The sequence below is a fragment of the Talpa occidentalis genome, unplaced genomic scaffold (assembly GCF_014898055.3).
Source record: "Talpa occidentalis isolate TD23 unplaced genomic scaffold, MPIMG_talOcc4v2.1 talOcc4.11, whole genome shotgun sequence".
NCBI lineage: Eukaryota > Metazoa > Chordata > Mammalia > Eulipotyphla > Talpidae > Talpa > Talpa occidentalis.
Window position 1 is genome coordinate 17,922,675 of NW_023601104.1, and position 12,885 is coordinate 17,935,559.

At 35.7% G+C, this 12,885-nt stretch overlaps 1 protein-coding gene across 3 annotated transcripts in view; it reads right to left on the reverse strand.

Moving 5' to 3' along the window:
• The window catches only part of ATP8B4 (ATPase phospholipid transporting 8B4 (putative)), a 236,439-nt gene that overhangs the window by 90,464 nt on the left and 133,090 nt on the right, over positions 1–12,885 (reverse strand). For all 3 annotated transcript variants that reach the window (XM_054701418.1, XM_054701424.1, XM_054701414.1), the window contains exons 11-13: positions 12,596–12,684; positions 8,936–9,132; positions 2,353–2,561 (exon numbers count right to left, since the gene is read on the reverse strand). In XM_054701418.1, the coding sequence (XP_054557393.1) occupies positions 2,353–2,561; positions 8,936–9,132; positions 12,596–12,684 (495 nt within the window). The remainder of the gene's footprint in view (positions 1–2,352; positions 2,562–8,935; positions 9,133–12,595; positions 12,685–12,885) is intronic.

Below are 12,885 nucleotides of genomic sequence, written 5' to 3' on the forward strand. Positions count from 1 at the left end.
GCCACCGGGGAGACCCATCACTCAACTTCATAACGAACTTGCAAGATGAATATTTTCATTCTTGATTTATGGATGAGGGGACTGAAGAAGAGTTCAAAGTGACAAGACTAAACTAAAACTTAAAAAGTCAGCAGGAGTGGGTTTTTGAACTCAAGTCTCTCTTCTTTCACTGTACAAAATCCCAACTGGAAAGACACTTGCCAAATAGTTCTTTGCTATTTTTCTGGAACACAGATCTACATCTGGAATGCTGTATGGCTGCAGGTGGCAGGAATCCCTGAGCAAATGAATGAAACTAAACAGGCACTTAGTATTTAAATCTTAAACTCACCCTGATTATATTCTAGTCATTAGCCCAAATTGGTAATTCTAATAAAATTATAGCAACAAAACAAAACTGTGTCTGTGTAAAATGCAACTCCACAAAGAAAGTGCATTTATAGGTCTAGTAATGGAAATGAAAATAAAAAATTAAAATCAGTGTGACAAGGTTATCATGTAAATAGAATACTTGAAAATCTGCAAAATAAGAGTCCTGAGTCAGAAAAGGCTCAGGTAAATCTGAGTGGGGTGTCAAATTTTTATGGAAGATTAATATGAGTCCACATTCCAGCTCCTTTTGAGGAAGGTCCTTTTGAAGACAGATTGAGCCATCATTTTTTTAAAACCTAAAGAAGTGGTACAGAAGTTGTGATGTTAACAAACCAACAGTTGAGTGTCCTTTGTTTTCAGAAAGAAAGGTTTATTTTGCCATCCCATTGTGGGGGTTATTTTCTCTGGATGAAACTAGTGCTCTCTTGAGGAACAAATCACTTTATATATAAATAAGGTAACTTGTATGAAAACAAGTAAAAGCTATTCTGAAACATTATTTGGGTGCTTTAATAAGAATTATTTTAATGACATCATAAATGAATTACAAATTTTAATGGCATATATATATTCATGGTCTAAAGAGGTTACTTAAATTATTCAGTTATTTTCCTGTATTTTATAAGTAAAATTATAAGCTACCGTGAGATTTGTAAATTTGGAATTTTCAAAGATATTGGGATATGTACATTGTGAAAATCAAGGACCTTTTCTGAAAATAGTACTGTGAATTAACATCTCTACAAGTGAATCATGCATGCTTGATAATTTCTTTAGAATCATTTCCTAGCAGTATCATCATCATCATCATCATCATTATATGTATTGCCATGGCAAAGAATACAAAAGTTCTTCTGAATTCAAAATATCTCCAATGCGCTTACTAAAATTTTCCCATTTCAATTGCTCCTTGGGTTAAGGCAGTATTTTTAGAAAGTCTCTAAAATTAATGTCCAAAATAAAAAAGTGGAAATTTTCATTTTTTTTTTTTTGCCAGGCATTACAATAGTGATATAAGAAATACATGGTGTGACTGCAGGCTTGTGCAAGTCCAGGCTGAAAATCATCTGGTCTTCTACCAGAGAAGCCTGGAGAGGAGCAGGGGGCAGAGGAGAGATGAGACAGCCATGGCAGCCCTGGGTCATGGGGCTGCAAAGTGAGTACAAAAGTCAACTTTATTTCTAAGTTTTGTTCAATGTCAATTATTGCTTTAAAAAACTTGGCTGTGCGTAAAGTTTCCCATGAGGAAAAAGAGGAAAAGTTTCCCTCTCCTTCTTGGATTCCCTTTACTTCTGAGATTTCTGATTAAGAAATTGGACTGAGTGCAGTGAAATGAGGAGAGTCCAGAGAAACCTGACAAAGAGCCTCCCACAGAGCATCCGTGCTCCAGCAGAATTATCTGCGAACTGTCCAAACTCAGGGTGACAAGGGACACATATAAATAGAATGCCTGAAAATCCAGCTGCAGAGCTTGTATCCTAACAAAAACATACAAATAGTAACTGGAAATTGACTAACTTTTCTGGCCACTCAAAGTAGCCCAATACAGTATAAATTCTCAGAAATTAAATCAGGCACTAACACCAATTCCAGAGCGATGTCAAGTGCTTTTACTGCAATAAATCAGGCAACAAAGAATTTGATCTCTCTGAGATGTGGGTCTCCTGAGTGCCACCAAACAGAGACACAAAGTTGGAGCACTAAAAGGAACATCTAACAGTAACACCAATAAACCCCACCTCCACCCATCGATAGTAACAAATCCAAAGTTTCATCTAAATTATTTAACATTCATCAAATTAATATTTAGTCAGCATTTATTAGGTGTCAACTATTATGTTATTCAATAGATGTTGGTGGTGCCCAGACTAATTAGAAAGCCAGCAGTGGCTTTGCTTTTTGTTTTTAATGAAAAAACAGGGTTGTGTATTTTAAGAAGTATTAACAATACCATTAAGAAAAAGGAACGGTTTCCCTTACCATAGATTTTTCCATTAATGGAACATTTTTTTAAAGTCATGATGTTTTGAGTGAGGGTGCCCGTTTTGTCAGAGAAAACATATTCGATCTGGCCCAGTTCCTCATTGAGTGTGGTTGTCCGAGCCTCAGCAGGTGTCGCCTTCCCTGAGTAATACATCTTCTGATCCCAGTTTATAAAATAACTGTGTCCCAGACGAATGACTTCCACACTTTCACCCATTAAAGTGGAAAAAGAAAGAAACACTCCATCAGTGTCAGAACATACAGGGCTTTGCCAAAGAAAGAAGTCTGCCAAAGTCTTCAGAGTTGAGAAGAAAATGTGGATGCTCTGTCCTCAGTCCTAGTGGCCTTCAGAAGCTTCGCAGTTTGTTCATAAATGTTCCAAAGTCATTTTCTTGCAGTGCCATGGAACTGTAGACTGGCTCTGCATAAAGTGTTAGAGGATGCTGCATGGTTCTCTAGCTACCTGAGAGAGGGCAAGTGAAGAGATCCTGTGGTATATCACTTGGCATCCCCTATGTCTTAGGGGAAACCATTAATAAAGGCACTGATCATGTCTAACCTAAAGAAACATGTTGAGTTTCCAATACATTATCTGAGGTGGCTTCACTTTTAACGAACAAGGTAGAAAGTAATATCTCCATGAAACACTCACAAAGCACTATGGATATTCAGTGAAAACAGGGGTGTGTTCTCACCTTACTATGCCCATTTACCAGAAAAAGTAAGCTGTCCCATAATCTAGCAGTGATTTATGATTTTCCAATTCTAGAAGTTGAATTTCTTTGGCTAATGGTATGAATTATTTCAGTCTTTGTCATTTATAAAGCCAAATCAACTTTAAAATAAGGTTGTAATAATGTAAGTTTATACCATTAGGTTGCTGAAAATTGCCTTTTACTATATACCAAGCAAATAGCATCTCATTATTTTTTTTAAAGAATTATTTATTTATGCATACAAGACCTGGGGTGTAGGTCACAGGTGTGGAGAGATGGGTGATAGGATTCACCAGAGACAGAGTGGGGAGCAAAACAGGCAGATTGACTGAAATACACTGAGGGGAGCAGTGGGGCGAGACAGGAGAGGTCTCCCTGCCATGTGGGTCAGCTCCCTGGCTGGGGTTTGAACTCATGCTGCAGTGGCTGTGGATAGCTTCATAGTGCTGACACTTAACCCTTGCACCAACAGGGAGGCCCCAGCATCTCATTTCTTTTTACTGCATTTCTTTTCTTATCAATGAATTGATCATTATTTTCAAGTTTTATTGGACAGTGGTATTTCTTTCTAGGAATTATCTAATTGTGTTATCTGCCCATTTTATATTTCCTAATAATACACCAGTCTATTACTTATAGAGATTTATAACTTACATATATAATTTATACATATTATATATATATATACACACAATATATAAATATGTTCACCAGTTTATCATTTGCCTGTTAATTTTGTTTCTATTATTTTTGACATGAAGGAATTTTTTTCTTTATAATCAATCAAATATATCAATAACTTATAATTCTTATTTATAGTTTCTCCTTGGGGAATTCACTTTGGCCTAGGCCTAACCTATGCCAAAATTAGATATTTGCAAATTTTACATATCTTCAAAATTACAATATGCAAAATTACATATTGCAAATATCTGTATTTTTCTTCTAGTTCTTTATTGATTTTCCATATATTTATCACAAATAGAATTTTTTGAAGTATGATGTACATATGAGAAGTTAATTACAATTTTTACAAACAGAACATTTTTTTATCACCATTTTCTTTAGTGAAATTTTCTCCGCTGTGTTGGAATGTTTCTATGTCACATATAAATTATTTTCCTCATTAGAATCTGTATTAGGATTTTCATTTTAGTCCCTTAATGAGAAGAGATAAGAGAATTTCTCCTCTTTTTCAAAAATCCTTAGTTTAATAACTCATTTATTCTTCCTGATTCATCTAAATATTCCTTAGAATCAAGGTATCAGCTAGTTCATAACACTTATTTGGAATTTTTATTAAGTCTATGTTAAACTCTTAATTATTTGAAAAGAACTGATATTTTATAACACTTAAATACAAACAGAAGGATAACTCCAGGAATGTAATTTTTTAAAGTCTCTCTTCTATTGAAGAGTTTTAATTTTGTTCTGTTTTGTTTTGTTTTTCCATAGGCCCATATCATAGCTTAATACATTTGTTCCTAACCATTATATCTTTTTATTGATGGAATACTATTAACTGTTTTTGATCAATAGGAGGTTAGTATTTGAAAAGTTTTTTAATATCAAAAATGTGATTATTACCACAAAATAGATATTTAACTATATTATCTTACTAAGGGTTTTACAGAATTATTCTTTTGGATAGCCGAGGTTTATAATCACATTGTCTCTACACTTTCTTTCTAATAAGTTTACATCAGTTTTCAGTTTGATGTCTTACTTTACTCACTGATAGTCCAGTTGCATGTCAAACTACATTAACAAAGACATACAGAACAGCATAAAATATCAATGATAATAGCAGAAGCCCATAGCTTATTTCTGATCTGAATGGAAATTAGCCTTAATTTTATAATGTATGAATTGAGAGAATTGAAGTAGATGACACATAAAGTCCTTTCTAGGTATTCAATTCTAGCCTCTTGCTCTGTAAGTATATGACATATCTACAGTTCTCTCTCTAAATGTGATATGGTGGCAGTTCGTTTTTGAACAAATTTGAACTGTCAGATTTTTTTACCCAAAATAAAAATCACACTATGACTTTGTAGAATCATATGATATATAAGTAAATCAGTCATACTCTGCATATATTTTTTAATAGGTTTTCCTGTCATGATTTACTCTTCTGTATCCTGGCCCCTAGTTCCTTTTATGTTTCTTTCTAGATATTCTAATTCTATTTTCATTACCTCATCCATTTATTCAAAATGTACTAGTACTTACAATGGGCCCAGCACCAAGCCACAGGCAGTCACTGCTCAATGAAGAAAACTTGACCCTCTGTGGCTTAATTTCACCAGTTAGGACATGAACACTTAGTGAGGTTAAGTGGCCAATTCAGTGTCACAAATAAATTTACCACAGAACCAAGATTAGAATTCAAGCACTTGGGTGTGCAAAATTAGTCAGAAGGAGAAAGATAAATACTGGATGGTGTCATTTATAAATGGTAAATGGAGAAACCAAACAAAGGGTCAGACAAGGACAAACATTAAAACCAACCCTTGAGGGGCCTCCCTGGTGGTGCAAGAGGTTAAGTCTGAACACTGTGAAGCTATCTGCAGCCACTGCAGCACGAGTTTGATCCCCGGCCAGGGTGCTACCCATATGGCACAGCAGACCTCTCCTGTCTCGCCCGCTGCTCCCCTAAGCAGTGTATTTCAGTCAATCTGCCTGTTCTGCCCCCCACTCTGTCTCTGGTGAATTGGCTCACCTCCTGCACCTTGGCCTATACCCTAGCTCTTCTATGCATAAAGTTTTTTTTTTAAATTAAGAAAAAAAAAACCTTGAATGCTGACCATATATCTGAGGCATGGGATAGGAAAAAGAGAGCATAATGAACTATGGTGGAGGATTATGGCGGAGGATTATGGGTGCTTTGGTGGTAGGAGAGCAAATGGTGACCACATCTGAGGGAAAAAATCATATACTGTCTAAATATTATCAAGGATAAATGGTACTTCATTAAATTAAAAAAAAAGAAAAGAGACATTTAAAATTTAAGCATTTGGTTAAGCCAATGCAGACCTGACTTTAAGAATGCCATAAGAATGTCAGCATGCAAGTAACTGTACAAATCACTGGAAGCTTTCATTTGTCTGAAAGTAAAGTAGCTCCCTGTAAACTCAAAGCAAAATGAACAGAACAGAATTTGATCCTTCCATATTGCAGTATTAACCAATGGAATATTTTTAAATTAATTCAAATCCTTAGACCTTAAAATAGTCTGTAGAGGATTTAAAAGAGTCACAGTGGAACATTCAGCCTTTTGTTGTATAATAGCAGAAGAAGAGACAAATGCTCAGAGTTAGCATAATCAGACTCCGTAGTGTTTTCTGCCAGAATGCTCAAAGAGTGGGGCTTGGGATTCTACCCATTCTGTGGCAAACAAGCAACTTGGTAATAAGTTGCTATGGCTTTGGAAAGAACACTCAAAAGGTCTAGTAGTTCCTTGGGAGTACAACAACTGCATTTCTTAAGATGATGTGTTAAAAGTCATTTAAAAAACTGTAGCCTGGGTACATTTTAATGCTACAGATAAACAAATGGACAGCACAGACATACCCCACACCAAAATAAATCTTTGCTTATGTGCAATTAACCATTCTAAAGTAAATTCTGAAATTTTGTGCTGAGGTGGCACATGTCATTAATTTATTCTTTTACCTATTCAAGTCTAGTGGAAGCTTTGGAAGAAAGTCATCATTCCTCTGAAAAGAAAGATCTTCCTCTAATTCTCAGATTTTGGACCAAGCAACCTGAATCCCCTGAAGTGCTTTTATCAACAAATCCAGATTATTATCACTATTCTTATTAGGTAAGAGAAAAGCTCACACTTATCTTCATCAGTAACAACAGGTAGAGAATTCTAGCCTCTATTTTTATCTTGATATCTTTGCTTGATATCTTTGCTAAATCATACACTACTTTGGGGTAAAGGAAAAACACTGTCAAGTATCAGAAGACTTGGGCCTGTATCTTGGTTCTGTTCCAATCTAGCTCCACGATCCTGATTAAATCACCTCATTTAGGAAAGAAATTCAGCCATAACTACTTCATAAAATTGTTGGAGACATAAATGAGATAAAACATGTGCAAGAACTGTAATGAAATGTAAAATGCTGTCTAAAGGTAAGATGGCAGATCTGGAGCAGAAGGAAACTCAGAAACTATTTCTAATCCTCTCATTTTATTGAGCAGCACATATTTCATGGGCAAACGAAGGCCCAGAAAAGCCACGTCTCCAGGATCACATGGCTGTTTATACCAGGACCCAAGATCAATAGTTCAAAACCTGTTTGGACCATTCCAGTTTTTCTGTTGACCACGGCAGGGGGCACATTAAATGGGGAGAAAATACTAACCTGGGAATCTAGCCTTGGTTTTTGAAAAACAAACTTTCAAATCATTAAATGAAAAACACCAATGGACTTCAAAGAAAGAGTCTATACAGAATAATCTTCCTTCAGGAGGACATATGAAACTGCATATGTGCAGATGTTAAGCCACTATGAGCATTTATTATTCATTTAGAACATAAAAGGAAAGCTATAAAAGCTGACCATGGCTCTTCTGGCAAAGAGTAGGACTTACTACAGACTTTATAATTGGATACAAGCATGAGAGGTCCTCAGAATCAAAGATGAGCCAGTAGGATACAGTTTAAATAGAGCCCATTTTGACCACAGTTCCAGAAGGCCCAAAGCAATTTGTGGTGTTGTGGCCACATGCCACTACTTCAAGTCAATTTCCCACAACTTGACATTTCAATTTCCTGACCACTATCCAAAACAAGGGTGGATTTTGTGCATTAAACTTCCCTTGCTTCATCATAGCTAGAACTTTGGAAAGAGAGAAAAAGAAGCTTGTAAAAATTAGTGGGGATTTAGAGTTGGTGATTTTGTGTATTGTTAAAATACTGGTGATGAGGAATGTCAAACAACCAAGACCTATCTTGGCTCCAGTGTCTTTGGGACTGTCTGCCTTTGTCTTCATAGGATTAGAACCAAGAATGACTCAGGTACAGATCCTAGGGCCAATTTCCAAACTTTATTACACACACATATACATAGAGAGAAAGATTTATAAGTGTGTGTTATACAAAAGAGAGATCATTTTAGTGCTAGTTTGTAAGACCAAATGTAAAAATTACATCAAATTGTAGTGGGAGTTATGAATCATACTTCATATTTAACAGTGGACAAGCACCACCAACTATATTTCAACTCATTTATGTATTCACTTAAAGTTAGGAACAATTCACTTAAAGTGAGTAAAGTTAGTAAGATTTTATTAGTACAATGTTCCAGGTATTCTTCTAAGAGCTTTACTGGCATTTGATTACTCTTCATAAAATCCTATTAAGTAAAGTGACTATTTTCTCCATTTTTAAAATGAGGAAACTGAGGCACTGGGAGATAAACTTGACCAAGATAACTTGACCAAGCTTATGGAACTAGTAAGTGGTAGAATATAATCTGAATTCAGGTATCTAGAGCCAGACTAGTAACAAGAGACACCATCTTAATAGATATCCCCAAATATTCCGTTTCACCCAACATCAACACAATTAAGTTGCATGAGATTACACTGTAGTTTCCATATCTCAAAGAAAAACATTCCTAAGAAACTGAATTGAATAAAGAAGAAACTAAAATGCATTTTATTATAATTTTAAAATGTAAAAGTTAAACAGATTAAACAGTTTAGTTGCCTCATTTGTAACAGATGTAGCAGATTATAAACAGTACAAGACATCTATCTTAGTGTTTTAACGTGAAGATCAACAAAAATGATTTCACAAAAGGATGAATTTTGATGCAATGACTACACTAAAATATAAACTCTCACCTTACCTCACATATAATGAAATGGGTACAACTGTGTTGAGAATAATAATGTATGACCAGAATGTTAAGAATCCTGAGAACACAGAGTTCTTATTTCCTTCACTCCAGAAGAGGAAAGTTCTGAATTGGTCCCCAACTTCACTCTCCCAGATTGAGTTTCCTATTGCAAGAATAATCCCCAAGCATACCAGAAATCCAAAAATCTGAAATGAGAACGTAAGTATGGTGAAGGTTAACTTGAACCCCAAACTAGACATATCAATGTAATCCAATTACCCTCCTAACACCAAGAAATTGACATTTGAAAAGCAAGTTATGCAAAATTCTCCTAACTTGTCAGTAATCATATGAGTAAACTTTAACATTCTTATGTCAAGAACTTGGCTAAATATTTTACATACAATTACTCCCTTAATTCTCTCACTGACCTTGAGATTGGAAAAAATATTTTCACATTTCATATGTCAAAAACAAAACAAAATAAAATGGAAGCAGAGAAAAATTATGTAACTACTCTGGTCACAATGTTAGTACCGTCAAATCACATGTGCATACATTTAAATGACTTGAGTCAAGAAGAACATAAATCGTTATTTGTCTTGCTCCACCCCAGTTTACATTATTATCTAATAATGTGATATTAATAGTGTTCCTTGTTCCCTTCACTTTCACCTCCAAAATTATACCTTGTTTGAATTATAATTCACATGATCACCCAAGGCATAAAAGCACAATGAAGAAAATAACATTGATATAGAACTATCTCAGTCTCTTATCAAGTCAAGTCTCTGAGCTTGCTGGACAAATTACTAAAGATCAACCAAAAAGGTGAATTGAAAGATTTAATGACATATATACATTTCTTTTGAGATTAAAAAAAAAATGAAGCAACCTAAAAACTTAGCTGACTCCTACATTACAATTAATTAGAAAAACTGACATTGTGGAGGTATAAAAAGTAGAAAAAACAACAAGGAGCAAGGGGTGGCCCTTATGAGCCCAGAACTCCAGCCTGAGGAAGGAAGGACATACACTCAGTGAGCATGTAAGACCTGCGCTAGCCACACTGCTCTGCTGACTTAGCTGGTGTCACCGTGAGTAAGGAGCAGAGACCAGCACTGCTGAGGAGGAGAGGGGCAAGAGAACAGGAATGTACTTCCCTCCTATTTGGTTTTTATCCAAAAAAAGAATATTCAGAAATTTTAGGATTGTTTTATCCTTTCTATTCTCATAAACAAAACAGGTACATAAAAAGACAAAGTTGGGAAGTACTGGTTTAAAGTATTTCAGAAAACTATATATTAGAGAAAAGTAGACTTGTGAATCCATTAAATCCTACGAACTTGGTATCTGTATGATACCCTTTCAATGACGGATACCCTAAATACAGTGCACTCAACTACATTAAGAGCATTACAATTGGTGACATCAGGCAATAAATTGCCGAATTTAAAGATGGACTTGTCTCTAGTACCTCCACTAGATCATCCTATTTTCTAGTACATAAAGCTGGGACAATCTCTGCTTCACACCAGTAATTTTACTCCTGGTAGAGAAACATACAATGCCCATGCAAGCTAAAAGTGGGCTCAGGGCCATTTAAGTTGGGAATAATAGAAGGGGGGCACTGACACCTTTTGGGTCTGTCCCTTTTACCCCATGAACTCTTTCCCAAGAGAACAGATGGAGCAAGAGCAAAGCTCAGGTTTGGGGGTGATTCTGATGATATAACAGAGAGAAGCCATTATTTTGTGTCTAATGGTATTTGTTTCTTTCTTTCATTCCTTATTCAGAGTTCCACTATTACATGCCAATTAAGAAAATATCTATTTAGTTCAAATTTTGTTTCTAATAAGCCTGTGAAAAAGGAACTCTCCTGCACTGTTGGTGGGAGTGCAAACTGGTCCAACCACTATGGAGAGCTGTGTGGAGATTTCTCAACCTACTAAACATAGAGCTTCCATATGATCCAGCAATTCCACTCCTAGGTATTTACCCAAAGGACACAGAAACATCAATTCCAAAGAGCACCTGCATCCCTATGTTTATAGCAGCACTGTTTACAATAGCTAAGCTTTGGAAACAACCCAAATGCCCAAAAATAGATGACTGGATCAAGAAGATGTGGTCCATATATACCATGGAATATTACTCAGCAATCAAAAAAGATAAACACATGCAATTTGCAGCAACATGGATTGCGCTGGAAGGGATCATGCTCAGCGAAATAAGCCAGAAAGAAAAAGAAAAATACCGGATGGTCTCACTCATAGCAGGAATCTAGAAAACCTAATTAAGGGTCCAGGAAAAAGAATAACTATAAGAAAGAAAATATCAAAATCAACAAACAATTATGAACCAGAGACACTCTGTGGGAAGTGGGGGGTGGGGAAAGGAGGGTTGGGGTCAAAATAAAGTAATTGTATGGGGAATATAAAAATAAAATTTAGGGCCTCCCCGGTGGCGCAGCGGTTGAGCGCTGGGTTGCGAAGCTGCGCGCGGCCTCTACGGCGCCGGTTCGATCCCCGGCTGCTCCCCGGCCACCGGAGGAGGGTCCCACATGGCGCGCAGACCTCTCCTGCCGCCCGCTGCTCCCCTCAGCAGTGTACTTCGGTCCTTCTGCCTGCTCTGCTCCCCGCTCTGGCTCTGGTGAATTCTCTCGCCCTCCCGCGCTTCTGACTGTACCCAGTGCATGTATAAACAAAACAAACAAAGAAACCAGCAAACAAATAAATAAAGCATGCCTCTATTAAAAAAAAAAAAATAAATAAATAAATAAAAATAAAATTTAAATTTAAAAAATGAAAAATGATGTAAGAATTATATAAAATATATTTTTTAAAAAAAATAAGCCTGTGATGGGGCAGGTATAAACATGGTTCTGAGTCACTGTCTTCAAACTTAACCCCCATATAAGGAAGAAAAACACTTTTGCATAAAAAGTCAAATAACAACAGATTGATATTATGAGGTGACAAGATTAACTGACAAGGATAGGATACAATCAATGCTTGAGTTTTTTTGTAAACAAGTGATAAATTATTAAATATTATTGATATAATTTCAGAGGAAAGATAAACATGGATAGGGGGTTTAGACATCTTCATGAAAGAGAACTGTGACTTGAACTTCAGAGGATTCACCAGCAGAATCAGCTACATAATTTTCAGGGCCTACTTTAAAAGGCAGGAAGCCTTGCTCAAAAAGTATTAATTCCATAGAGAAGGCAGATGAGTAAGTCAAGCATGAGACCTTCTGTTTCTGGGTGGAGGTCTATGGAACTACAAGTCATTCACCTATGAAGCCAATATTCTCCATAAACTGTGTAGAGAGGAAATAAGCAAGGAAAAATAAGACCAAAAAAAGAAACCCCAAAACTAGTTTTTAAATTATGCTTCGTTTTTTCAGAAACAAATCTCTCAACTATTGAGAACTTGCAAATTCCTCAACTAAGAGGAACTTGTCAGACTTTGAAATATAAGCACTAACCCATTTCTCATGAGAAATTCTAACAATGGTTGAGAAATTATTATCTAGAAGATAGAGGGCAAATTAGACCCAAAATGCAAATCCCCAAACACAAATTTCACAGGAGAAATTTACAGATTTCTGAAACATATGTTAAGATAACAGTGAGTACTGATATTTCCTAATTTTATAACTTACCCACAATACTAGAGTATTCATCAACCTATCAATGCTTGTCCTTTTAAACTTTGTCTTACCACTGTTCTGCATTAGTTTAGTGTCAGGACCTGAAAAGAAAAAAAAAAATAAGTAACAACTTTGAAATGTATTATTATTATTACTATTATTATTGATTTCTACTTATTTCAAATGTTCCTAAAAGGAAAAATATGTCAATTTTTTTAATAATAGCACTTTTATTAAGAGCAAAGACAATTAAGTTGTACATGATTCACAATTAGTGGTTTACAACACCCTTGGAAACTGTT